The following is a 26,490-nucleotide window of genomic DNA, read 5'->3' on the forward strand; positions in this document are numbered from 1 at the left end:
CGTTGTACTAGCCAGTAAACTGTTGAAGTGCATTACACTTACTGCAAACAGTATATTTATTTACTTGCATTCTTGCTAATTTGCAATAGATCAGCCAACCATTGATATAAATTAGCATGACTCTACTATGTTGCAGCAAATCTTGGTTGCAATATTAATTTCAGCTACTACATTCCCTCCCAGGTTGGTGCTTCAAATTCCCTCCCTACCCCCCCAAGCCTCCGTCCGTCATGCTCCGCACTGGCATTGGTAGGTCACTGTCTTAAAGGGAATATATTGGGAAAGCTGTGATACAGTTTTGTGTTACTCAGCAAAGATTTTTAGCTGGCTCCAATGAAATGTTTAAAGAAAGAACTGTGGAGTAAGTGAGTGCCATCTAGTGGGACAGGGCCTGGCCCATCCTCCTGGGATGGAAGGTATCTGGTGCTGTTTATTGCATAAAAGGAAGAAATGTCATCTCAGATGTGATTGGGTGAAGGCAGCAGGCAGTTGTACTTAGCTTCCTGCCTTCCTCCCACTGGGTGTATCTTGCTGTGTGTGGATTCTCTCTTTCATGTTTAGAGGCACAGGATATATTTTGGACCTGTATAAAATGAAAGCATTCATTTATACCTTAATACAACTTCAGCTTCAAGCCCACAGTTCCTCTGTGTTGTTAAAGAGCACCTGTAAGTGTTTTGAGGTATGAATGAGAGCAAGCTGATCTAGAACAAGTTTTCAGGCTGGAAACTAGAAAAAAAGCTTCTAGCCATAAGAGTCATGGGATTCTGGAAGAACTTTCCAGTAACAATAGTAGAGGACAGAAATCCTAAACTCTTTTGGAAACAGCTGTGTGCTTGTCACCTCCTGTGGTAGCTGAAAGCACAACCCAATGACCAAGGTCATTTGCAGCTCCAAAAGCCTCAAAATTCTGTTGCAAGTCTCTGATGAAGTTTCTTACTTAGAAGCTGAAGAATGTATTTCACTAGAAGCTTGGAGTTAATTTACTGAATCAAATTTATGAGCAAGGAATGTTTCTAGGCAACTGTTATACTCCTGTGCTTCACCCATGTCACTAGATAGCTTCATAAAGCTGGTGATGCTTTAGATGTCTATTCTTGCCATATGGTGAAGTGCTAGTCTTCCCCAAATTCCCAGAGCAAGTCCCTGAATTAACACATGACACTCTGACATTGACTGTTCCTGCTTATTTAGCCTGTTTATATTTATGTATTGGGAAAACCTAAGTGTATTCCCATGAGGCGTTATGCTGACTAGACATCTTCCTTGGATCAGGAGGCCCAGGAAACAAAAGTGTGAGTTGTTTCTTTGTTTAATTTAGTCTGTTCTCATCTTCTGCCTTCCTTCCTCCTATTTGGGTGTTGCCTTTAAGATATCAAGAGGGTTAACTTGAAGGGATTTGTGTCATTTCCACAGACTTTTCCTGGATAAGAATTTGAATTGTGATGGGTGAACCTGTATTTGTACACAGCCTGTCTCAGACTTAACCAGGGTGGATCCTCACAGCAGCACATGTATCTTCTACAAGTTTGGTTTTCAAAAGATCTCTGAACCAAGCTCTGTGTGCCGCTTTTACAGTTAAACTAAAATAGCTGAAGTACTTCTAGGGAGTGTAGCTGGGCTGTAGGAATCTTGCAGATTCATTTGACTGTGCCAGAATTGAATAATTCTTGGTCTTGGTAGCTAGTGCTCCCTTTCCTCCTGCTCTGAGGTAATGATACAGGATATATGCTGCCAAAATACTGTTCATAAAGAACAGTATTTGCTTGTATTAGTTTGGTTTTTACTTATTCTCTGTAACTTTTGAAGTCTTGATCACTTCAGCAGTTCCAGTTTTGTGATGTACTCAGCAATAGTTTTAGCAGCAAAGTTACCATGTTGAGAATTTGTGTTTGAGGATAATTATGTCTTCCTTGGAGGGAAGTGGTGCTGTACAATGGTGGTCCCCAACAGGTGTCATAGTCCATGAGAAGAGCCAGTTAATAAGAGTTTTAAAACTTCGAATTGAATTTTGCAGCTGCCACAGAATTTGCCAGGACTTTATGCCAGGTACTTTAAAATTGTTTAGATGCTTCTGTGTGCAACATTACTTCAAATGTGTTGTCTGGCTGCTAGACACCAGAAATAGTTATCAAATCTCAAATAGTTGTCAAACCCTCTGCTCCTGAGCTGAGGGTTAGGATGAGTTGCTTGACCCTTCTGTCCAGTTTGCCATCAGTAAAATAAAAATACCATATTTCCAGTCAGAGAGAACTCTCAAAGCATAATGGAAGCCAAGCAAATCCTGCTGCAAATCTGCTTGCCCATCTGATAGAGTGGGGGTTACCTGTGAACATCTGAGAGTAGATTAACTTCTTGTGGCAGAAAGACTTCAGTGATTCAGGGGATTTCATTATCCGCAGTAATACTGAGCTTTTCGAAAAGTCCAGTTAAGAAGCAGGTTGTAATTCTCATACTTATGTGACGTTTGAAATAAGATAATAATATGTTAATTAAACCTGATACAGTAGCACTAGACCAGAGTAACTGTAAAACCATTTGACCATTTCACTTTGGTGTAAACCTGTGTGGAGTCAGCACTAACCTTTACTGGAACGAAGGATTGACTATTTGCCTTTGAAATCACTTGATCTGCTACAGAATTCAGAGGAACTCAGGTTATCCTGGCTTGAGGTAATGAAGCATGTCTATCTCCATGTCTCCTTCATTTACACAGCAAGAGAATTTTGCAGTGCATGTTGCTGTAAGCCTATGTTGGAGACTCTGGCTAGGCAGCTGGAATTCCTAGAGCTCCCTTTCAGTACAAGGAATTGGAGAGCACAAAATCGAGACTGCCCAGCTTGAGTTCTGGAGTGATGGATCATTTCTGGGAACTTGGGGAGACTGTGGAAATGCACAAGTCATGGGAGGCAGGAGATGGTAAGGGGGCTGAGTCAGCTTGATGGTGTTCTAGATGATCTGGTGGGAGCTATTAGCAGGATAAGTTGTTTCTTTAGAAGTCTCAGCCATTGAAGCCTCACTGTGAGCTTTCCAGGGGCTCTGGCAAAGGGAGAAACGATTAACCAGCTCCTGTGAGCGGCCAGATTTTAAATTCTTGCCTCTTGAGTAGGAGTCTTCAAAGTGCCTGCTGCTGTTGAATCCAGTTCTCAACATGGAGGCTTTATTGTGCATAGGTAGGTCACAGACTTTGAAGCCGCAGTTGATAGGTGAATCACAAGGGAAGAAAGCATGCCAACTTATCTTGGAGAGAAATTCCTTGTGGAGGAGGAAGTGTGTACTGTTCTTGTGCTTGTCATTTGGGTAAATACTATAGGAACTATTAGCTTGTTTCAGATGACCCACGTATTTTGAATTTTTGCTGAGCCCCATCACCTTGTGCCTTGACAGGGCACAGTGGATGAGTGGGCTGGAAGCAAGAGCAGAGAAGTGCAGTATTATCTCTAAGTGGTCTATGCTAGAAAAATCAGGAGTAAAATTCATAAGTCTTTTCTCTATAAATTATTGCATGTTTATTATGCACTAATACTACCCTGCTACTTCCCTGGCAATATACTCATGTTAATGTTCTTTGTTTACTTCAGGTTTTTTTTTTTCCAAAATTCATATTCATTCCTTTAATTCCTTTTGTGACATGTCCACTTAAAAATGGTATGCTAAATTAAGTACTGAACATTTATCCCAAGTCAGTTGCTGAGTTATACAGTCAAGAATGATAAAATACAAATTTGAAGCATTTTTTATAGACACACTAACGGACTGTTAGCTGAAGGCATGTACTTGGCTATATGGTTTCTCACATCCATGCCTAAACTTGTTGCTATAAGCAGTCGATACCTAATTTCACACATAACCCCATGTTATCTGGATAATCAGGAAAACTTGCTTTTCCTTTCGCTTGACACACTACATGAGAAGAGGTGCAGCTGAGCACGAGGTCATGTTCCTGAAACATACTAGGTATTGCATCTTTTTTGCTTTGAGTACAGCATGTTCTAGTGAACAGTTTGGGTTTCCATAGCTGAAATGCTTCAAAACAAGACTTTTTGCCAACTTTGCCAAGTTCAGCTCTTGTCTGTAAAGTTCTTATCCTTTAGAATAAGAAAAGTGTCGATGGAAGGTCCTCTTAAATGTAAGCAGAGGAAAGGGAAAGTGATGCATTTGATCCATTCCATGGTCAAAAACACGTCTACAAAGAATTAATTATGCATTTATTCACAAATCAATACATGTGGCAGTGAAATTGCTGGATACCTGTAGACAATGACAAGCTGTTCTGTTCCAGTTCCATAATGAAGAAGTTGGTTCCTTCTCACCCTTTCTTCTACTGCACTGAGTTGAATTTTACCACATCATCAGTGTAGGTTCTAAAGGAAGGTTTAAAATAAAGAAAAAAAAAAAGATTCTGTTCAAGAATCTGACCAGCATTTAACTCATCTTTCATTGATGCAAGACACTGCCTTGATTCCAGCTGGTAGAGCTAAAAATTTCCCACGCAGGGTAGTCGGTGCAGGTACCTGTAGTCCTAGAAGTAAGAAAAATATTGTGGATTTTGTATTAGGCATTTTTCCAGCTGCTTGCATCCCAGAACTTTACATTCAGGTGCAAACTGAGTGGATTTCTTGTACTGGACAAGATAAACTTGTACTTCTGCAAAAAACGTTAGTATCATTTCTAGCTATAAGTGGTCCCATCAGTTTATTCTCCAGGTGATCCCATAATACAGGGGCCTTACAGAAGAATTGTCCTGTGTAAGCCACTGACATTCCCCTTCAGTCATAATGTTCATTGGAAGTTCAAATGTGATGTTTTTGAAGCAGCTGCTCCTGTCATTTGCTATCCATCTGCAAAATGGAGGCAGCGAGATTTAAGCAAATGTGGAAACAACTTTCACTTTCATCTTTATTATGTCAGAACCCCAGTGTGAGCCCAGCAAACACTTGTTTGGAGAGATGCTCCTGTATCTTACAAAGTTCTCACCTGGCACATGAGGTTAATTGGTGCCTCGGACGTGCTCTTGGGGTTGGAATTCCTGAGAGAATGGAAAGATTTTGGAGAGCAGCATTTGTGCAGTTTATAAACAAGTTTTTTCATGGGTGAAAGGATTCACTTTCTGTTGCCACTTCCCATAAGAGTTTACAATTTTTTTAGCAGTGAGACTTTCATGTGGATGTAGCTAAGGTTAGTTTTGGCATTTCTGTTAAGTCCTGTTGGCCCAGGAGTAAATTCCTGGAATAACCAAGAGTTGTACCTATAACATTTGTTGTTTACCACCCACATTGGGTGGTAAGGACCTTGTTGCTTTGCTTAAGAGAAACTATTGATGAAAAGATGAGGTGAAACATTTTTTCTGGTCCTGAGCTATTTGTGCGATCCCTTGAAAGGATAATAGTATGGCTTAAAGAATGTAAACCTGAAATTTTTCCTTAAGGGAATCCTAAATGGTCCATTTCTTGAGCTATTCAGGTGTTGGGTTTTTTTGGTTTTTTTTTTTTACTTTCAGCACATGCCTGCTTGGGAATTTCAGTTAGTAATAGCTAGGTTATGTTACAATTTCATAGTGGTGTTTGTCCCTTAAACAGGGGAGGGGGAACTAATCTATTCAAAAATTGCCTAATGTGGGGTTTCTCTGTGGTGTTAAGGCTTCTCCCCCACTCCACCACTGGAGTCTTCTGCTCAAGTATATAATGAGAAGTGGCTTTGCTTTGAGGAAAGATTGATTGGTGGGAAGTGGTTACTGCAAAGTTAAAAATGTTAAAATAGAATGCATCTTGGGGAAAAGATGCACGCAAGTTATTAATGGACAACTGGCTTTAACATGTCATTCTTCCTATTAATACATTCCATCATTAATTGTGAATCTTGTTTTTACATCTTTGTCAAATTTGTCTAATTTCTTAAGTTAGATCTGTAGGAGGATACTTTTGTGTCAGGATAAAACACAGTGACTTTGCATGATTCACTTTTTCCTTTTAAAACCAGTTTTATTAGAGATCTTAAATAATTTTCAAACTACTTGGATATGTAAAAATGCAGATGTGTATCCAGCAGAGCCTGCAAAGATGCAGCAGACTCTTGAGGTACCTGGTTACAATTTTGTTAAATCTTTTCTGATCTCTTGAGTTTCTGCTTTGGCCTGGTGGGAGCAGCTGCTCTGCAGGCAGGTCACACACGGATCCATAAAATAGCCAAGTGGGAAAGGTTGTGTTATGGGAACTGCTGTTAACACAAGTTCCACTTGTTCACTTTCCTAGTGTTGAAAAAAGCATAAAATTACACATTTAAATCAATGGTACAGCCAGCATCTGATAACAGTAATAGCTGGCTTGCCAGATGAAGATGCGTCTAAATGCTTAGCTCAGGGTCAAGCAGATGGTTGCCTAGAGAACTGAGCTTGGAACTCCTGCTACTCAACAAATCAGGTTTTCTTCCTCAAGCCTTAGGCTTCTATAAATACCACCTTGGCTATTTTGTGGATGTGGTGGGTAAATAGATCAGTTAGGAAATTAATTGATGCAGAAATACCTCAGAGGCTAGATCATTATCCTGAGAAAAAATTGTTGAACAATCCAACTGTCCTGCTGCAAATAGCTTCTGAAGGCTCTTAGTGCCCCATCCCCTGTCTGGGAGTTTGACCCGTGGTGCTGCTGTAACTGTAGTTAGCCCAGAGATTGAGTGTTTTTTAGGGTGGGTCTGCCTTGTAGGGAAGTTGTTTTTAACAGTCTTTGTTTGCTTTTCACTAGGGTCCGTTAAATAGTGAGTCTTCCAACCAGAGCTTGTGCAGCGTGGGATCTCTGAGTGATAAAGAATTGGAGGTAAGCAGGCAAAGCTGCTTGGGGTAGTTTGATTTAAGGTGAACATGATCCATCTCAAAGCATGGAAGAAATTGTGACAGTCGCCTTAGTTTGGAGAGTGAAAGGGACCAGGGAAGTATTTAGCTTGACCCTGCAGGCTTTCAACTTCTCTGTGAAGCTCTTCCTTGAAGCTTCCCACCATTTCAGGAAGGTTTTACCCAGTCCCAAACAAAGCATTCATAAAGCTCAGCTTGGGAAACTGTTTTCAGCTCATTGGGATACGTTTTTGGATACACATAAAAAGCCAGAGAACATTAATGGAAAAGTTTGCCATATCTATCAAAAATGTGAGTTTGCCTAAGCCTGTACAAGGCAGAGCATTTTGTGGGTTATTCTGTGGAAGTGTGGGGAGATGAAAATTGATGCTTTGTCCGTGGTTAGCCTCACTTCTTTAGGATTAACTATTTCAAAATGTTCATTAAAGCAGCAAAATGAACTGTACCTGGATTTTTATTCTAAAATCTAAATCTAATTTTATTCTAAAATTCTATGTTAATAAACCAAAACCTCAAATTTAACTGCATTTTCTTATGCATTTCTTACAAACTTCCCCCATAGTTACCAGGTAAGTTTTGGGTCATAGTTCCCTCTATTATATGGCAATACTAGTATGAGGGGCTTTTGGGAATGCAGTATCTTAAACTCCATAAAGTAAGTGTAGTTAATAGTGAAAATCTGAGTATTCATTCTTTTAATTGTTTTTCTTTTTAATGAACTTCTGTGGAGAGATACAAATTGACCAAGCTGACATACTCAAATCTCCCATTCCTTGCTTTTTCAGTCTGTAACAGATAATGTTGTGTGTAATTTTTCTTATGTAAGTACTTGAATGGGAAAACAACTTAAACTGATTCTCATTAATATACTCACAGCTCCATGGAGGCTGTAATGGAGCCTGTGGTGTTAGAGTCACGCCAACGCTGTTTGCGGGGATTGCTGGACTCCAGGACGGTTTGGGTGGGTGGTAACGAAGGATCTCTGAGGCCCGGTCTTTAGAGCATAGGGTTTATTATAAAGGATGAAGGGCCCTGCTTAGAGTTGCTAGCCGCAACTCGTGGCAGGCCCGGGGAGAGCGGGGGGAGAGAGAGGGATGGTGCCAGGTGGATGTCCCAGCAGGAAGGTCCGAGAGAGAGAGCGTCCGGTCCCTCGGCCACACCTTATCAGGGGGCTTCAAGGTGGGCTGGGACAGGACTTGGGCCAATGGGGTTACAGACATCGGATACTTCAGGGGAGGGTTACAGGTATGGGATGAACCATACATTGGGGGGTGAGACAGGACATTCCATTTGACCCTAGGATCTATCAGAAAGGGGGGATTGCATTATTGTTTTCGGGATGCTCAGTAATGAAGGTTTGGTATTTCAAACCTCGTTTTCATCTCGATATCTGTATTCTCTGATTCTTTTGCCAGGCCCTCATATTTATAGGGCCTTGCTATTTCATCTTCCCCAACATCTCCCCCGTTCTGATGAACAACTAAGATGCTAGATACTGTCTTACTCATTATGTTCTGCACACACTGAAGTATACAGGGTACTGCTACTAAAACTACAATTATCACTATCAGAATAATCAAACCTACTTTACAGAGTTCCTTTAGCCAAGGTGCAAAGCTCCAACCATCAAACAAATCGTCTAGCCAGGATGGATAGACAGATGGTATCAGAGTCTGAAGACTTGGCTAAAGCAACCCAGACATTCATATTTGATTGACTTACAGGTAGCTTCACTACAAGAACTAAAACAAAAGAACAAAAGCAACATGCACGCGCGCAAACAATAAAACTTCATTCTTTTCTTGAGCTGTTCCTGGCAGATCACTTTCTCCTGATGATTCTGCGCAGCTCAGGTCTGGATGCTTGCTTCTTGGTTTGTACTTGTGGAAGTACTGGCTGATGTAAGGGTGTCAGCGGGCTTCACGCTTTTTGCTGGGACCTTAGATGCAAGGCAGTTAGGATTTCAGTAAGTTTTTGGTCTCGTACTTCTGCTTGTGCTGCCTGTGCTTTTGCTTGCGCTACTTGTGCTGTAAGAGCCCTTTCAATTTTCTCTCCTAGAGTTTCTCCAAGTTCATTTACTCGAACTGTTGCTACATGCTGTGGGCTCCCAATTTTGCTGCAGGCATCAATCATTTCAGGCACTGTAGGTCTTTCTTTTCCCAGGGCTTTGATGACTCTCTTGCATTCCACGTTTGCATTATTTTCAATGATGTCCCGTATCACTATTGGACGGGCTATATCATCACCGCATTGTCTTTCTGCTGCTTGGATCACCCGGTCCACAAATGAGGTGAATGGTTCAGATGACTCTTGACTAATTAGATTGTAGGCTTTTTCAAAAGTTCCTGCAGGCTGAACTTGCAAAAAAGCTTTGCGAGCCATCTTTTTTATGTCATCTAACACCATTCTGGGTAAATTCACTTGATTTTCATTCTGGTCATCCGGTGGGTCACCTATCAATTTAGACAGGGTGAGGGCACGAAGGTCTGCATCAGTACATTGTCTATAAGTGTTTAGTACCCCTGTAAGCAGTCTCTTCCATTTAAGTTCCCATAGTATATACTGTGAGTCTGTAAGAATTATAGCAGCAAGATTTTTACAGTCATTTGGTGTGAGTGTATGTCCTTCCAGGGTACTTTTCAGCAGTTGTCTAAAATATGGAGAGGAGATACCATTGTCCTTTATTGCTTTTTGCAATTCTTTCACCTCATGAGATGGGATAGCTGTCCAAGTTCTGGGACCACCGGCTTGCTGGCTGAATATCACAGGCAGTGCTATAGGGTTTAGGCTTTCCTCTTTGCAAATGTCACGTGTTATTTGATTCCAGTCTGTCAGTTGAAGATTGTCAGAACTTTTCTGGGGATTTTCTAAATTTGTGATTGATGCTGGTGACTTTTCAGCATTAAGAGGGTTGGCATTTGGAAATGCAATACAGTTCTCCATGTGTGTCACATTCGACCCTCCCCCTTCTCGTTGCACGGTTTGTGTGCTTGGTTGTAGTCCAGTCCTGCTTGGGTCAGGTGCAGGATGCGGTGGCTGCGGCACGGTACCCGGTGGCGATGGAGGCAGGTGAAGGGTGGCTGGAGGCTGCGTCTGCGCAGAGCTGCTGATGGCTTTAGCGTTGGGGTTTCCAGAGGCTGTGCGAGGCGCGCTGCAGTGGGGGCCACTTGTGATGAGGCTGTAACAGGCTCCGGCTGGGGTGGTGGTGTGGGCGGAGACACTTGTAGATGCGGTGATCCCGGAAGTTGTGGCGGCGCGGGCTGGTGTCCTGCGGCTGGAATTGGGAGCGATGGTGCTGGCGTGGGAGGGCACGGTGATGTCGGCTGGGGGTGGACTGCAGCATGGAGCGTGTGGGTGCCGGGAGGCTGGATCAAAGGCGCGGCGGAGGCGGCGTGGGGGGGCGGCGGTGGTGTCGCGGTGTGAGGCAGGACTTCCGAGGGTCGCAGGGACTGCGCATGCGGGGGGCGTGTCACGAGGTCCGCGTGGTGAGGCATCATGGCGGCCGCCTTGGGGAGCGCAGCAGGGACTGTCTCTGTGGCCACAGAAGGGAACGGCAGGGCGCCGCCGCCCGCAGGGGGTGGCAGCGCCGCGGCGTGGAGCCCCGGGGCATCCCTACGCGATGGGGGCGGGTCGGGCCACGGCGGCGCCGCGGCGCTCCGAGCCGGCAGCGGCGCCGCAAACAGCGGTGCACTGGGGGGCTCGGAAGCAGGGGGCTGGGCTGCTTTCGCGGTTCCGGCGGTGGCCGCGGTCCCCGGCGCAGCCGCAGCGGTGGTAGGAAGGGGGGGGCTGGCCAGGGATCGCCGCGGAGCGGGGACAGGGCGCTGGGGGCAAGCCGGCGTCTGTGCCGCGGAGCTCAGCCGCTGGTAGCTCGCAAGCTGGGCTGGAGCAGGGGCCGGGCGGTCGGGGAGGCACGGGACCATGGCGGTGGGCGTGTCTGAGGGGGGCAGTGACAACGGTGGGGGAGCCACCGCGCGGGAGGTGCGGGGCGGCTTGGCGGGCTGGACCGCTCCGTCCCGCGGCACAAAGGACGCTGCCGTGTCAGCCTGCGCCGCGGCAGTGACGGTAGCATGAGCTGCTTGCAGAAACGTGGCCGCGTGACTCTGCAGGAGGCCGGCGATGGCTGTAGCCACAGAGACACAGCACGTGGCTGGGGGAGCGGCGGGACTCGCGGGGGGGAGGGGGGGGTACAGTCGGGGCCGCGGGAGGAGGGGGGCCGGGGCCGGTGCAGCGCCAGCAGCGGGGGGTGTTGCCGCGATCACATTGCTGGGCGGGCTCGCTTGGGCGGAGGCGGAGGAGGGGCCCGACACGGAGCGGGGGGGGCGAACCGCGCCAACCGGAGCAGCAGAAGTTAGTGGAGTGGGGGGTGCGGGGATGGAGGGGGCGGCGGGAGGGGCCGCGGGGTCCGGTGGGGGGGCCGGGGCAACGGACGCCGCGACCACGAGGGCGGGGGGAGGGGCCGCGGACGCCGCAGCCGCGCGGCGCGGGGGGGAGGCGGGGGGTGTGCCGCGCTGCGGACTCGCGGCAGCGTGGAGGGGACTCGCAGGGACAGCATGGCCAGGCTGAGCGGCTGCCGCGGGCGTTTGCTGTGCAGCAAAGAGCTCAACCAATGCTCTGCACGCCGGGAGAAGGGGAACGCCAGTCAAATCCCGGCGCGAAATATCATTAAAGAGTCTATTTCCTACTGAGTCCCAAAAGTCTCTGGTAAAGACGGCTGAACGGTCCGCATTCGGGAAATTAAGTACAGTCCATTCTAAAAGATTCTTTAACTCTTGCTTAGGTAAAGTACTGTTACTGCAGCGTAAAGAATGCTTAAGTTCCTTATAGAGATCCCGATCAGGGGCAGAGTGGGATTGTCCCATTTTTACACCAGTGTAGCTCACCTCGATATCGCAGGGGCAGGGTCCTCACTCAGAACTCCGACGTGGGGGGCTGGCCAGGCACTCCAGTCGACGCTCAGGACTCTGCTTGAGGTCCCCCTCAGAGCTCCGGTTTCAGGCGTCGCTCAGGAACGTCTTTCCGTGCTCGGGGCCTCCAGACTCCACTCAGAGCTTCAGTGCGGGCAGTGCAGAGCAGTGCTCGCCTGTGCTCAGTGCACGTGGCGGGGTGCCACGGTAAGCTTCCTCAGAGAGCTCTAGGTAGCTGCCGCACAGCAGCAGCAGCCTATGCTCGAGGATTGCCAGGCAAATTCCTCCAAGAGCTAGAGGTACTCGCTACCTTGTAACGAATTCCCCTGCTCGAGGATTGCCTCGGCAAAGTTACAGAGCTCCGGCTTCTACGCTGCTCAGCAACGATACGCCGTGCTCACGACACCGATTAGGAGGCTACAACTGGTTATTTAGTTACCGTCCATGGAGAAATCTCCCACAGGTAGAAAAGCTGAAGAGGTCTTCAGACACGTGGGGTTGCCGGTCTGTGGGGGTCGGTCTTCCTCGTTGGGCGCCAATCTGCGGGGATTGCTGGACTCCAGGACGGTTTGGGTGGGTGGTAACGAAGGATCTCTGAGGCCCGGTCTTTAGAGCATAGGGTTTATTATAAAGGATGAAGGGCCCTGCTTAGAGTTGCTAGCCGCAACTCGTGGCAGGCCCGGGGAGAGCGGGGGGAGAGAGAGGGATGGTGCCAGGTGGATGTCCCAGCAGGAAGGTCCGAGAGAGAGAGCGTCCGGTCCCTCGGCCACACCTTATCAGGGGGCTTCAAGGTGGGCTGGGACAGGACTTGGGCCAATGGGGTTACAGACATCGGATACTTCAGGGGAGGGTTACAGGTATGGGATGAACCATACATTGGGGGGTGAGACAGGACATTCCATTTGACCTTAGGATCTATCAGAAAGGGGGGATTGCATTATTGTTTTCGGGATGCTCAGTAATGAAGGTTTGGTATTTCAAACCTCGTTTTCATCTCGATATCTGTATTCTCTGATTCTTTTGCCAGGCCCTCATATTTATAGGGCCTTGCTATTTCATCTTCCCCAACACTGTTCAGGAGCTGCTCTTAACTACACACTGAGAAGGCAATGTCACTGACTTCTACACACAGAGGGGCTGGAGCAGCAAGTCTCTAGGTAGTTTTGGAGTTTTCAGTCCCCTCATTCTAAAAAAGTACCTTGCAGACACAATAACTGTCTTTGTCTTAATATCCCCTCCATCCTCTTAACAAAGCAGCTCGCTCTCTGTGAGTGCCCAGCTGGTAACAGGGGGCTGTAGATGTCCAGCACCCGCTGGCAACACAGCCAGGTTTAGATTCAACTTTATCCTTTTTATCTCACTAAAGGAGGGAGATTTATTTCTGTGCTTAGAATGTGTAAGTCTTGGTATAGATCTTTAAAGAGGGTACTTGAGATCTGTGTTTCCAAAGAGCATGAAACTTAGGTTTACCACAGACTCTCTGGCCATGGCTTTCCCTCCTCCAGAGCTGTGTTTTGCAGTGTTTTTCTCCCCACCCCCAGGGCTATGGTTCAGTGGTGGCTGCAGTGATTGGAGAACATACATCTTGGGAATTATTTGGGATAAGAGATGTTTTTAAAATTACAATGGTAATGGGAATGACAAGACATCTCTTTCTAGCAGCCTCAGTGAGCTGCTTCCAGCAGTGCTTCCCAATGACTTCAGCAGGTTTGGCCACAGATGTGACCCTGATGATGGGGAAAGCACCAGTGTCTCCTCCATTCTCATTTTTAGGCTTGCTAGCCTCATACAGACAGATAGGCATGACACTTCTGGAGCCCTCAGGCCTGTCAGCTGTGCTCTATGTTGTGCCTGTGCATAAGTAAATTGATTGTGCATAAATTCACTGATCAGCTGCCCATCAGGTCTCTGCACATGCAACTGACCTATGACTTTAATGAGAGCTGTTGAGGAGCAAACAGAAGCCTAGGTGAATTGCTGCATCTGTAACAGCTTTGTCATGCCTGCTGTCCTGTGATAGTTCTTGCAGCCATCTGCAGTGGGCTTCGAGAAGAAGCATTACCTGCAGGCAAAGTGAATTGGTTAAGAGACTGTGATTGGACTGCAGATTTGGATGTCAGTACTTAAACTTCTCATCATTATTCCCCTTGGACCAGTACTATGATCACCTTGGAGGGGTTTACATGGGTTTTTATAAATGTTTGAGCTTGCTCTGCTAACCTTGTAAGGTCACTGGCTTGCAACAGCTGAAATAGAAAAAATAAATTACCTCCTTGTTAACCACATTCTCTCCCTCCTGCAGCACATCTGTGAGAAGGTAGCAACTCTTTGAGAGCAGCTGTTTCTTTAAGTACCAACGATAGAAAGAAATTAAGCTGAGAAATGAAACGGCCACTGGGGATATGGAACAGATCATTGTGTTTGGACATTTTCTTTAAATCTTGGAATAACTGCAGTAACGTTAATTTTGAAGTATTGTTTAACAGACTCCCGAGAAAAAGCAGAATGACCAGCGGAATAGGAAGAGAAAAGCAGAAGCCTATGAGACCAGTCAAGGTAATCCATGCTCCAACCCTACTATAGGATTGCCACTTGCTTGGTAACTTGGGCACAATGTGCACAGGCAGTGTCCTAGGAAACTAATGGCTCTTCTCAAGGGTGTGTCAGGCAGCTTATTATAAGCTACTCCATGATGGTGTATTCTCTTCTGGGAGCCTTGTTATCTTTATTGGCAGGAAAATACTTGGCTTATTTGCACAAACTCTTGCATTTTTATGGGACAGGCTGCCCAGAGGTTTCATATTCTGCTCTGAAGTGTTGTTTTGGTCCTACATATACAGCAGCCAGACTTCAGAATACAGCCTGTACTCTCTTCATTGCTTTCCAAGACACATGCCTGCCTTGTTGGAGGAAGTTCTCACCATGGCAAATCAGGGACAAGCTGTGCCCAAGCAGGCAGTGCTGTCCTGAGTAGAAAACCTAGTGCGTTCAATCCAAGTTCACATTTTCTAGCAAATGGGCAGAGGGGCAGATTTTGAGTTTTTTCATTCTTCAACAAGAAATGAATGAGAATTGTGTTGACAGAACTGCTTTGATAATATGATAGTAAGAAAAAAGGACTAGGTTTTAATGAGCTGATGTTAAACCACTGCTAATTATCTCTCAAACTCTTACAGGAATGCTTGTGAGAGATCTAATATGCAGTAATTTATCTGAAGGCGGAGAAGTACCCTTTGCTCTCCTTATCTTGAAGGAAATTTTGGAGAACCTGTGCAACAGTCAAGACCTTTAGTGTTTTCTGAGTACTTCAGCAAGTGCAAATGCTGTTTGATTAGATCTGACATGTTTGGAATGGAGAGTTAATTGAATTGTCAACTGTAGAGCCTCCCAAAAACAGCACAAGGGCTGTAACCCTGGGGCGGGCTTTTGTTGTGTGGAAGCTTTGTTGTGATAGGTGTTGCTCTGAACAGGAAAAGGAGTGTCAAAATGTAGGAGGAGATTTTTAGGATGGCATGGTAACTTTTCTCCTTTAAAGTACAACTCTTATTTTAATCCTTTGCTTTCCTTTTTAGGGAAAGGCACTCCTAGAGGACATAAAATTAGTGATTATTTTGAGGTAAGAATCTTTTCATTGACAAATCTGCCTTAATTCACATTTTGCAAAATCTGTGCTTAGAAATTTGTAATGTGACGTGTGTTACTGCTCTGTCATTGGGATCATGGATTGATCATGTCAGCCTGATATGTTCAGATCTGATTAGGTAAAGGACATGAGGAAATTTATTTCTAAATTAACATTTAGTTGAACAGTTGATAGGGCATTTTTTTCACTTAAGTATAGGTTTGAGGTTGATTTCCAATGGAACCTGTATCTCAGTTGAGGATATCTCTAGGTTTGCAAACAATTTTGATAAGGATCCAGTGTTGCAAAAGAGCCCACGTGCACAATCCTGCTGATTGGAGTGAGAAGTTGTTTACAGGGTTCCCTCTTAAAAAAAACTTCCCATGGTAGCCTGGTGCCATAGGGGCCAGACCCCTCCCCAAAACAGTGATGGACATTCTAAATTCAGTATTCTTTTTGCACTGCATGATATCTGAAGTTTTTCTAGGTCTGCACAATACAGAGCTGTAGCTTTTCTCTTAATTTTGTTCTCTATTTTATGGAATAACTTGGAGTCAGAAATTAAGTGCTTATTAGTGCTTACTTCTTTCCTGGGTAAATTTTTTTATGAGCAATACACTGTAGGGGTTTCTGTACCAATGGAGCAGTTCCCCAGCTCCTTGCCTGTCCTGCCTCTTAACAATGACCGGCATAGGTGCTTCAGTGGAGATGAACATTCCCTACCACTCTTACAGTGCACATCAGACACTTCTCACAGGGAATGGACTTTCTAATTCCAGAGAGTAAATAACTGATATATGGCCAAGCATGCAGGTTTATATCTTTTTGTATTACAAAGGAAAATGTACTCGGTGCAAATACAAGTGTTTGTCTTAGGTACTTCCATTATTTTGAAAACTCCTTGAACAGTTAAGGTTCTCTTCTTAATTTATGTTCAGTTTATGCAAATTATTCCCTGAAGCCTATATGATTTCATTTTTAAGGTGAATGTGTTTCTTCTGTGTTAAATTTGGTTAAATGTAGTATCTCTGTGGAATTCCTGATGATCAAATCTGTTTGTGTGCCCAGTTTGCTGGGGGCAGTGGCCCAGGAACCAGTCCCGGTAGAAGCGTGCCACCCGTCGCCAGATCCTCTCCACAGCATTCCCTGTCCAACCCCTTGCCGGTGAGTGTTCTTGGGGACACAGCTGGTGGCCCAGCATCGGTTAACTTGGTAGCCATGCTTCAAACAGGTAATACAAGGTTCTGGACAGGGAAATGTCTCTTGGTGAGTGATTTGGCTCGTTCTCCATTTTAAATCTGAAACTGGGTTCTGAGAGCAAAGCCGTGTCTAGGACCCTGAGACAGTGGCTAGTCCAGCTGTAGCTGTCATGAATATCTGAGCTTAAATTATACAGGATGAATGTTTCTAATGTTCTATTTGAGTACAGAGGGATGCCGGTCCTTAATAAAGGTGGAACTGACCTGTTAGTTACCCTTTATTCTACTGTAGCACTTGAACTTCTCCATGGAGTTGGGAGTATGTTGTGTGTTTGTGCAGCACTAGTCAGGATTATTCTGATCTTGATTGGATCCCTTGGGTATCTTGAACCATGTGCCCACCATAATTATTTTGGGAAGGCCTTTTACTTCTGTTCATGTGCACATGACTTGCAAGGGGCATTAGCAAAAGTTTCCAGAGAAATATGTGTACATGCCCAGCTGGTGCTGGGTTTTGGCATGTAATTCCACTTTACTTGCAGCATTTCTGTGAGGTCTGGATGTGAAGAAATAACCAGTGTTTTTAAACCATTTTAGGACAGAGCAGCTAAAAAATTTGTTGCAACTAGCAAAGCCGTATTCAGAGGCTCTGTTGCCTGGGCTTTAGTATTTACCATTGGTTGGGCCCCTCTTTAAAAATTCTCAGCATTTGTTGAGTGTCACAAAAGACTGGAGACATTGTGGGAAAGATTGATATTCCCAAAGCCAAATGCAAAGTCTTTAGTGATTACATTATTCTGCAGAGACCTTTGCTCAGTTCCTGAATGTACTGAACTAAAACCCAACACTAAACACTGCTCAGAATTCCCTGTGTTCATAGATTTCAGAAGCTTTGTAATGTTGCTTGAAGGGAGAGTTCCACATACACTTCGAGATACTTTTTAATGTTTCTAAAAATTAAAATACATCTTATTAATTGAATGGATTTTCATGCTGTCATGTATCAATTCACTAATACATCTCTTTAAAGAGAAGTTAATGAAGAAATAGTATCTCTGAATATTGCAGATGTGTGAGGGATTAGGGACAATTCTTTATTCCGGCAGATTAGATAACCCACAATGAGACAAGTGGATTCTTCCTTTGATTTTCTTCTTCTATGCTTGTATATGTGGAGTAGGTAAAAGTTGAATAGAGTGTTTCTGGTGAGTATTGATGTCGCAGTTAGTTTCAGCCAGGCCAGTTTGTCTCCTTACACAGGTGCTTATCTTCTGTTCTTTGCTCTTGCAGCTAAATCTGTGATGTTTACTTATTCATAACAAACTGTTCTGGGCCTTTGCAAGATCTGTTTTCTCCTTACAAACGGAATGTCAATGGTTTGATCTAATCCCCAAAAAAATGGGGGGATGAGTGAAAACTGGAGGACACTGAGTGTCTTACCCTTTACAGGTGTTAGTAATGATCTTGGAAGGAAGCAGAGTGTTAAAATGTCTTTCACATGATACGTGAAACCTCCTCCAGATCTGAATTTATCTGTACTGTACTGGACAATTTCTGCAATCAGAACTTGCAGAGGAATTGAAACGGCCTCAGGATGTAACTACTTCTCTTCAAATCTCTTGGCCGATTTGAATTGCCTCACTTCTCATTTGATTAGAATGATCTGCAGGTCTTGAGACTCTTGCAAGGCCGCTCTCAGGCACAAGCATTCTTTTGGGGAAGGAAGCACACTCTTGGAATTGGTAATGTTAACCAGAAAACAGGTTGCAATTTACATTTTTAAGAAAAAATGAAGCCTGACCTGACTGTTTGCTTTCTCAGAGGCATTTGCCTGGCCTGGAGTTACAGCTTGGAAGGACTTGCATGATTATTACCCAGATTGCCAAGTTTTAGCAGTGATAGTGTGGCTTTGGAAGCCAGGGCATTGAGATGCCGTGTGCTGTAATCAGTGTAGCTCAGATGATTCTTCTTGTTAAACTCAGTTCCTCTACCACAGTTGGAAAACTAATCTACTACAGGAGAAAGGAGCTGGCCCTTAAGATCTGTAATGGACCTTTAAATGATTTTGGGAAAGAATAAGTACTTCGCTTACCTTGCAGGAGATGGACCCCAGCTGTAATGATAGAAGTGAGCATACCCTGATGTCTGGGTCCTAGACATGGTTAGGTTGCTGCCATTTAGCTCTTCTGACTCAGTTTGCTTTACCAGAATAGCAACATATCATGAAATTGGCTGTTTGAAAATGAGTCTTTAACAAACATTAAAAAATATAATTGTAAATACTTTGACCAAAATCCCAGCCTAGATTTTTGGACCTGCAATCTATTTTGCTCCACTGACTCCGAAGCACATGTATTTGCAAAGGAAGAGGATGTGTTAACTGACAAGGAAATTTGTCCTGTGTGTTCATTTGTTAGGGTTTTTTCAATTGTTAACTTCATTTCCTTGTTGCTGTCTGCCATTGGAACAATCACTGCAGGAGTCCTGTGTGAGTTATCAGATCCTCACCATGCTGCCTGCTCATTCCTGAGCTGCTGCTTCACTGACAACAGTTTTGGCAGAGTCAGAAAATCGCTTCTTTTAATTAAAAAAAAAAAAAAAAGTAGTTCATTGTCTGTTTTTTGACTGTGTTGCAGCGGCGAGTGGAGCAGCCGCTGTATGGGGTAGACGGCAGCGCAGCCAAGGAGCCGCAGGAGGAACACTCTGCTCTGCCAACGCTGATGTCGGTGATGCTGGCGAAGCAGCGGCTAGAGAATGAGCAGCTGGCACAGAGGGGAGGTGGCCTCTGTTTTACTTTTGTCTCGGTGAGCAGCTCCAAAAAGATTTGAATCTTAAGGCATGTGTCTAGTTAAGGGACGGGGAATTTGAAGCTCTTCTGCCCAAGTGCAGCCTCGTTTTTGCTGTCACCTTCTGGTAAGTTCATCTTCCTTGTGAAGAGTTCTAGGTCCCAGGCTTTGCTTTTTTAATAAAATGGCATGAGTTTTAAGGTAACAGCTCAAAATCTTACCTAGATCAAAATGATGTCATCTGAGAGGATAATGTGATAGATGCAGAAAAGCAAAAGACTGATGTATAGTCTTGTTGTGAGAAGTGTTTGGTTTAGCCTTGCTTAATCTCAGCTGCTGTGAATTATATCAGGCTTTTAAAAGGTTTGTCTTCAGCAGGTTGGGCCAGGCTTCTTGGAAGACACTGATTCTGCTTTTACTGAACTGTATCTATAAAGCATCCTTAAACCTGAGCATGAAAGTGTTGTGCAGGCCAGACTGCAGCTCCAGTGTGGAGATGAATGGCACGGGCACTGGTGGTCGTGCTGAGGGACATGTAACAATACACAACTTTCTTTTACAGGCCCAGCAAGGCAGCCCATCTTCTACCGGATCAGGGAACACTGAGCATTCCTGCACCTCCCAAAAACAGATTTCCATCCAGCACAAACAGTCACAGGTATAGCTCATTAGACAACGTAGCTCTTGGATGTGAGGTTGAAGCTTGATGTACTAGAGGGTGCTGCTGGTAGTGGACATGATGTTTCCAGTGAGAAGAGCCAGTATTCCCAACTCCATCTGTAACTACTGAATGAAGTTAATGTCTCTGAGCTTTGTTCCTCATCCTGTAAAGAACGTTTTCAGTTGCTGCTGCTGGAGTTTGTCCGATCTGCTACTGAGGCTTTTCTGTGTCAGTGTTGTGGGCAGTTTGTCAGCTGTATGTGATTGTGCTTGGGAGAGGAGCACCTCAGCTCTCTCTGTTTCTGCTCTGTTGTATCCTCAATGTTCTTCCTCTCTCTGGAAGTGAAGGTGAGAAGGAAACCTGAGTGGTAGTTGTGAATGTTCAGGTGCTGGGTCTATTCAGGTGCTGGATCATGCGTGCATCACGTTGCTTACAGTACAAATCACCACAGTCTTGCTGGCAGCTCTTTGACCTCTGCGGAGTCCACTTGTGGAATAGTTGTCCTGTCAAGGTGGAACATGGTGTATTCTTGGAAGTGCTTCCCAGCAACTTCACTGACCTGGAATTAGTAAGAGGAGTAGCTCTTCTGACTGCAGTGCTATCTTTTTGGTACCTTTTAAATTACTGAGATTCTTATAGCTGTGTCATCTTCTGTTGCTTACCAGGGTGCCCAGCTTTATCTGCAATCCACCTGTTTTATCTCTTCTCCAAGCCTGCTTTTAGTCTTCTTTGGATTTTCATCTCAGATTTCTCTGTGTCTTCCCTTGAGCAATTTTTAAACAGTCATTTCCTCACACCAGTCTGTGTCAGAGATGATTTTGTTGCTGGGAAGGTCCATTGTCCATTAACCCTGCAGGTGGTACAAGTTCTCTCTTCAAGAACAGTAATCCGCCCTCTGGGGGTACTCGCTCAAGTCTGGGCTCTATGTTGTCACTAAGGTCGCGTTTGTCATATGTATTGTTAAAATTCGCTTGGGAAGATCCCTGTTTCCTGACAGTGCATGGAGAGGTCTGTGTGTAAGAATGATGCCACAACTCAAGAACCTGCCAGAGATTATGTTAATCTTTGCTGTCCCAACACGCGTGCTTTAAACAGTGGTCCCACCTGGAGGAAAAAACAATGTGGGTTTATTTTCTTCTGTGCTTAACACAAGGTCCGTGTTCTTACCAAGACATTATCTGAACAAGCTTTCTGCCAGTGTTCAGCTTCATGATATTCCCCAGAGGTCTAGGTGGGGCATATATGTGCAGGAAAGAATCTAGGAAGATGTTAGGTGGAATGAGGAGGTCCTGTACACATTCTTGGTTTTTTTCTTCCAAGCCTGTTAGGAGTTGATAGAGTTAAAAAATAGATAAACTTTAATGATTCTCAGCTTGAATAATTTGTGGCAGTGCCAAAAACAAAACAGCATGATTTCCTCAGTGTTTTCAGTTAGTGATAGGGCCCAAGTGCTCTGAGGTGACTTGGGGTGAAGTCACGTGTAAGGGTATGTATCCTGACTTTATCTGACACAGGGTGAGCATGTTTGTGCACTTGCCTAAATGAAATAACAGTCCCTTACCAAAGAAACTTTCTGCTGTTTGGCCACCAGCTGCACCAGGTTTTCCAGAGACATCCTGCACAGTGCCTCCCATGGCAAAGCTTTTCCTGCAGACAAGGAAGCATGCACCAAGTTGAGTCAGAGATCAGGTGACCTGCCCAGGCCACCTCTTTGTCTCTTGGGATTTAGACCCATCTTGCTCGATGTGCCATGCTTGCAGGAGCTCTGTTTGAGCTTTTCCATACTTGGGCATATGTTGGGAAGCAACAGTCAGCCACCTTTGTCTCTTATGGTGTTGGCTTCCAGGCAAGCTTGAAATTTGGAGAATAGTTATATAACAACTCCACAGGTAAGCCTCTGCAATCTCTTCTCAGAAATGGAATAGGTGCCTGCTAACCACAAGTGTGAAATCTGTGTGTACAGTCCTGGAGAGTTTCCTCTGTGTTGACTTGACTGTTTTAGATTCTGTGTTCAGGTACATATGGACTCCTTCCCGTTCCCCACCCTTTAATTGGAGTGCTGAATCTGAAATATTCAAAGAAATATAGTGTGTGTCTTCTGTTCCTAGGTATAACTCTCACTTCACTGCTTCACTGAATGTATTTGAGATGTTCTGCATCCCGTAAAACTTTCCAGATAGTTTTCACTCAAAAGCTATAAAGCTTCTGTCCCCAGTGGGTCCCCAGTTTATCAGAAATAAAAGCTTGTCCCCGGTATTCTTGCTGTGCTGTCAATCTGTTACAATATTTTAAGATGAATACCTGTGTTTTCTGTCAGGACCACTTTAGAGCCCACAGGTGTTGTCTTTTTCTACTGATGGTTGTCTGTGCTCATGAAAGATCATAAATTTGATACTCCAGCTAAGGGCTGGGATTTGGTGTGGGTTCTTTTTCTTAAGCCTTTTTTTCTGTGCAAGTTCTCCTTCATAGAGACCACCAAAGAGTGTGCAAAACTCAGCTATAAATGTAAAATTCACAGGACACGGATGATATTTTAGGCTGTTGAGAGTTACCAGTTTATGCTCTTCAGAGCTCTCTGCTGGCTGACTGCACCTCCTGTGCTGGAGGAGCCCACCATGCAACAACAAAATGAAAAATGGAGAACATTCTTCCCCTGAATGCCAGGATGCAGGGGATCAGTTCTTCTGAGACCAAGCAGGGGGTTACGCTGGGACTTTAGTGCTGACTATTCAAACATTATCCATTTGTCTTAAACATGGTTTATGGTGATTTTTCCCTACAGTCTGACCTCACAATGGAAAAAATATCTGCACTAGAAAACAGTAAGAACTCTGACTTGGAGAAGAAGGAGGGGAGGATAGATGACTTATTAAGAGTAAGTATTTAAAGTGGGACAATTCTTCTAAATGCTGCTATTTAAAGGTACTTAGAATGCTTATGTCAGCCAGGCTACAGAACAGGGGCTTGTATACCAGGTGTAGAACCAAAACCTGCAAGGTAAAACAAATCCAATGATCCCTTACCAGCAGGATAATTGTCTGGCCTGTGGACCCTGTTTGGGCCTGCTTGAAACTAAGCAGTGTCTGGGGATGTACAGTGCAGAGTTGTTGTAGCTCAATTGTTTGTGTCCTCAGCAGTGCTGGCCTCCCTTTGATCTGTTGCACACTTGTCTATTTTACTGGTTAACCTAACAGGTTTCTCTGCAGAATTCACAGAATCATGGAATCGTTAAGGTTGGAAAAGACTTTGAAGATCACCAAGTCCAACCATCAGCATAGCACCACCACCATGTTCTCACAAAACCATATCCTCAAGTACCACATCTGCATGTTTTTTGAACGCTTCCAGGGATGGTGACTCCCTTTTCCCTCCATCCACTTACTCCCCTCTTCTAAGTCCTTAGGAGCTGACTCTGCCTTGTGTTTATCAGCATGTTCACTAGCCTCTCAGTAGCCTGGGAAGCCGTGTTCTGAACTGCTCATTCAGGAGAATCAGAGACATGTATAGAGATGAGAATATCCTTTGGCCAAACCAAAAGAATAAAGTTCTTAACCCATTAGTATTCTTCAGTAAAAGATAAATACCTTCAAACCAAGGATCTTGTATTAATGGAGGAGTTCTAATTGACTTAGCTTTCATCAGCTGGGAGAGAGAGCTTTTGTAAAGTGTTGAAAAGCATTAGAAAGCACATTAAAGGGAGTAGAGGGAAGGCTTTGTGTGTGTCTGTGCTCAGCACCTGAAAAAGCTCAGTCAAGCTCATTGGAGACATGAGGCACATGTATGCTTGTGGGAAACAATCCATGAAGCAGGAAATAGATTTTGTTTTTTTTTAATTATTATTTTTGCTTTTACCAGACTATTAGTTGGAAGGGAAATGATTAAATTTAACTTTGTTAATAAAAGTGGTTGCACATACAGTCCTCTGCATGCTGTGGTGGTGTGAACCAGCAGCTGCCACTGGGAGCAGTCTGTGTAGGAGGGCTGATGGAAAGTGACTCAATCAAGAATTTACCTGAAAATACAAAGAGTTCCCCCATGCTTTTACTCTGCCAATATTGCTAAAGTGGGAGGATAGTGCAGCAATGACTCAGCTATTTTGAGACTTTGTTGCTGTGGCACGATCTTAAAAAAAAAACAACTTTTGCTTGTCTTCAGTCTCTTTGTACCTTAGATCCTTGCATGTAAACCAGGATGACAGAATTTCCCTGTTCTAGAGGGGTGTTAAGATGTGAGTGAGTTAAAAACTCAAGAGTTTGTCTTGGATGTTTTGCTAAACAAAAGCTGTTCTTTTATCCTGCTGGTTTTCTGACTTTAATCTGATCCCCATGGCTCAGTGGAGAAACTCCTTCCTAAGTGATGCTTAGTTTGGCTCTTCTGAGTGGTTTGAAGTCACAGGCTTTATTCTCTGTTCTTTTAGGCCAACTGTGATTTGAGACGGCAGATAGACGAGCAGCAAAAGATGCTGGAGAAGTACAAGGAGCGGTTGAATCGATGTGTAACGATGAGCAAGAAGCTTCTTATAGAAAAGGTGAGCAGGGGACATCTCTGCAGCCACAGTTCATATCCTTGAAAATATCTCTGTCTTCTTAGCAGTAAAAACCTGCTCCTGTTGCTCCAGTGATAAAAGATAACCAGAATTTTGTCTTGAATTATTTCTCTGCAGACAGGAATGTAATCCAAAGATTGAAGTGGTTCACAATGTTCAGATTTGGTCACTTTCCACAGTGGCAGAGTGATCTCGTGCTTAAATGAAAGAGCTCTAAATCCAGCAGGCATTGCTTGATTTGGAAACCCATACACTTGAAAAGCAATGCTGTGCAGCTCTGGGAATGCAGAAGCAGTGTCCCATTGTGCAGTGGAATTGCAGATACACTCTGGGACATGGGCAGGTGATTCAGACCTTCTTTCAAATGGCAAAGTTGGAAATCGTTGCTTTGTGTAACACTGAAAACAACACACTGGGGACAGTGCCAGGTTCACCAGCATCCAGTCTGGTTCATTACAGAAAGATTTGCAGCTTTCCTGGTGATTAAATAGTGTGGGGGGTTGTTTGCTCTTTCGCCTGTTGGCCAGTTATACCTATTGTTTGTGGGTACTGGATGGGCAAAACTACCCGGGTGCTGGCTGGGACATGCTGTCTGTTTGAGTTGATTTTGTCACAGAGCTGATTGTTCTTGGCTGAGCAGGGCTCCCCTCTCCAGAATGATGACCTTGCTGAGATTGTGTCACTTCTGGACATGTACGAGACTAGGACTGAGCTGGCTGATCACTGTATCTTAGTCTTAATAGTGATTCAAGGTACATTTTCTTTCTTCATCTCCTGAATAAGGGCCTGGTCAGAGCTGGGCCTGCAGTCTATCTAAGCTACTGATACAAAGAGATAGTTTTAATCCTACTGCCAGGCTGATCTCAACTGATCATAGGATGGGTGAGCTGCCCAGGCAGTCATCAGGAGGGAAGAGTGAGGCTGAAATGTCATGATGGAGGTGAACAAATACCTGCCAGACCAGTGTGAAGCACCAGCAATAATTTCATCAATGATATTCAGCTGAGTTTCAGATAATCAGAACTGAAATAATAGAAAGTGGAAAGAATTGGTGGTGATTTAAAATGCAGCACAGCCCTTAGCTAGTAATTTATGGCTTGTATTTTTATGTGGCTTTATTTTGCTTTCAGTCAAAGCAGGAGAAGATGGCATGCCGAGATAAGAGCATGCAGGATCGATTGAGGCTGGGGCACTTCACCACCGTGCGGCACGGCGCATCCTTCACCGAGCAGTGGACAGATGGTTATGCCTTCCAGAACCTCATCAAGTGAGGACAAACAGGATTGTCTTTAACTTCAGGGGCAGAAATGGGAAAAAACCCTACCAGTTGTGTGTGATGTCTTGCACATCAGAATGTGAGAATGGTGTGACTGATGCATGGAAGGATCAGATATGAACTCCTGACAATGAGGAACTCTTTCACACTGAAGTGAGAAATCCATTTCCACTGAAACTTCCAGAGACTTGAACTGGAATGAAATGGTTTGAGTTGGCCTCTGGGCCAACTGTTACTACCTGTTGGGAGTCCTCAGTGCACCCACCTGGCTCAGGTGTAGTGCTTGGGGTGGAAGGGTGGACCAAAATCTCACATATATTGTGAGTCAATTTGATTTGCATCCTTGCATATATTAGTCAAAGAAGGCTAATTAGCTTGCACTTTTTTTTTTTTTTTTTTTTTTTTTTCCCTTAAGTAGAAAGTATAGAAGCTTGAAAGAGAAAATCCATACTATTTAACTTGTTTTGCCTTCTGGTAACAGTGATCAAAGGGGCTGCAGAAACCTGGAAATGAAGATCAGAAACCCTTTATGCAGGATGTTAATGGAAATACCCAGTCAATTCCCACCTGGCCTAGACCTTTAAGTAGGACTTGGCAATTTATTTGCACTAGAGTTATGTGTGATCCTTTAAAATCACACCACTCCTCT

At 44.5% G+C, this 26,490-nt stretch overlaps 1 protein-coding gene across 9 annotated transcripts in view; it reads left to right on the top strand.

The window, feature by feature from the left end:
- Positions 1 to 26,490, top strand: part of TLK2 (tousled like kinase 2) — a 48,002-nt gene that overhangs the window by 3,888 nt on the left and 17,624 nt on the right. For 4 of the 9 annotated variants that reach the window (XM_054000200.1, XM_054000201.1, XM_054000199.1 and 1 more), the window contains 10 exons: positions 184 to 249; positions 6,741 to 6,812; positions 14,238 to 14,307; positions 15,324 to 15,367; positions 16,442 to 16,537; positions 19,209 to 19,376; positions 19,921 to 20,016; positions 22,802 to 22,894; positions 24,437 to 24,547; positions 25,696 to 25,832. In XM_054000200.1, the coding sequence (XP_053856175.1) occupies positions 184 to 249; positions 6,741 to 6,812; positions 14,238 to 14,307; positions 15,324 to 15,367; positions 16,442 to 16,537; positions 19,209 to 19,376; positions 19,921 to 20,016; positions 22,802 to 22,894; positions 24,437 to 24,547; positions 25,696 to 25,832 (953 nt within the window). The remainder of the gene's footprint in view (positions 1 to 183; positions 250 to 6,740; positions 6,813 to 14,237; positions 14,308 to 15,323; positions 15,368 to 16,441; positions 16,538 to 19,208; positions 19,377 to 19,920; positions 20,017 to 22,801; positions 22,895 to 24,436; positions 24,548 to 25,695; positions 25,833 to 26,490) is intronic. The other 5 variants (XM_054000204.1, XM_054000206.1, XM_054000203.1 and 2 more) reach the window with 5 other exon arrangements.

The sequence above is a fragment of the Vidua macroura genome, chromosome 27 (assembly GCF_024509145.1).
Source record: "Vidua macroura isolate BioBank_ID:100142 chromosome 27, ASM2450914v1, whole genome shotgun sequence".
Taxonomy (NCBI): domain Eukaryota; kingdom Metazoa; phylum Chordata; class Aves; order Passeriformes; family Viduidae; genus Vidua; species Vidua macroura.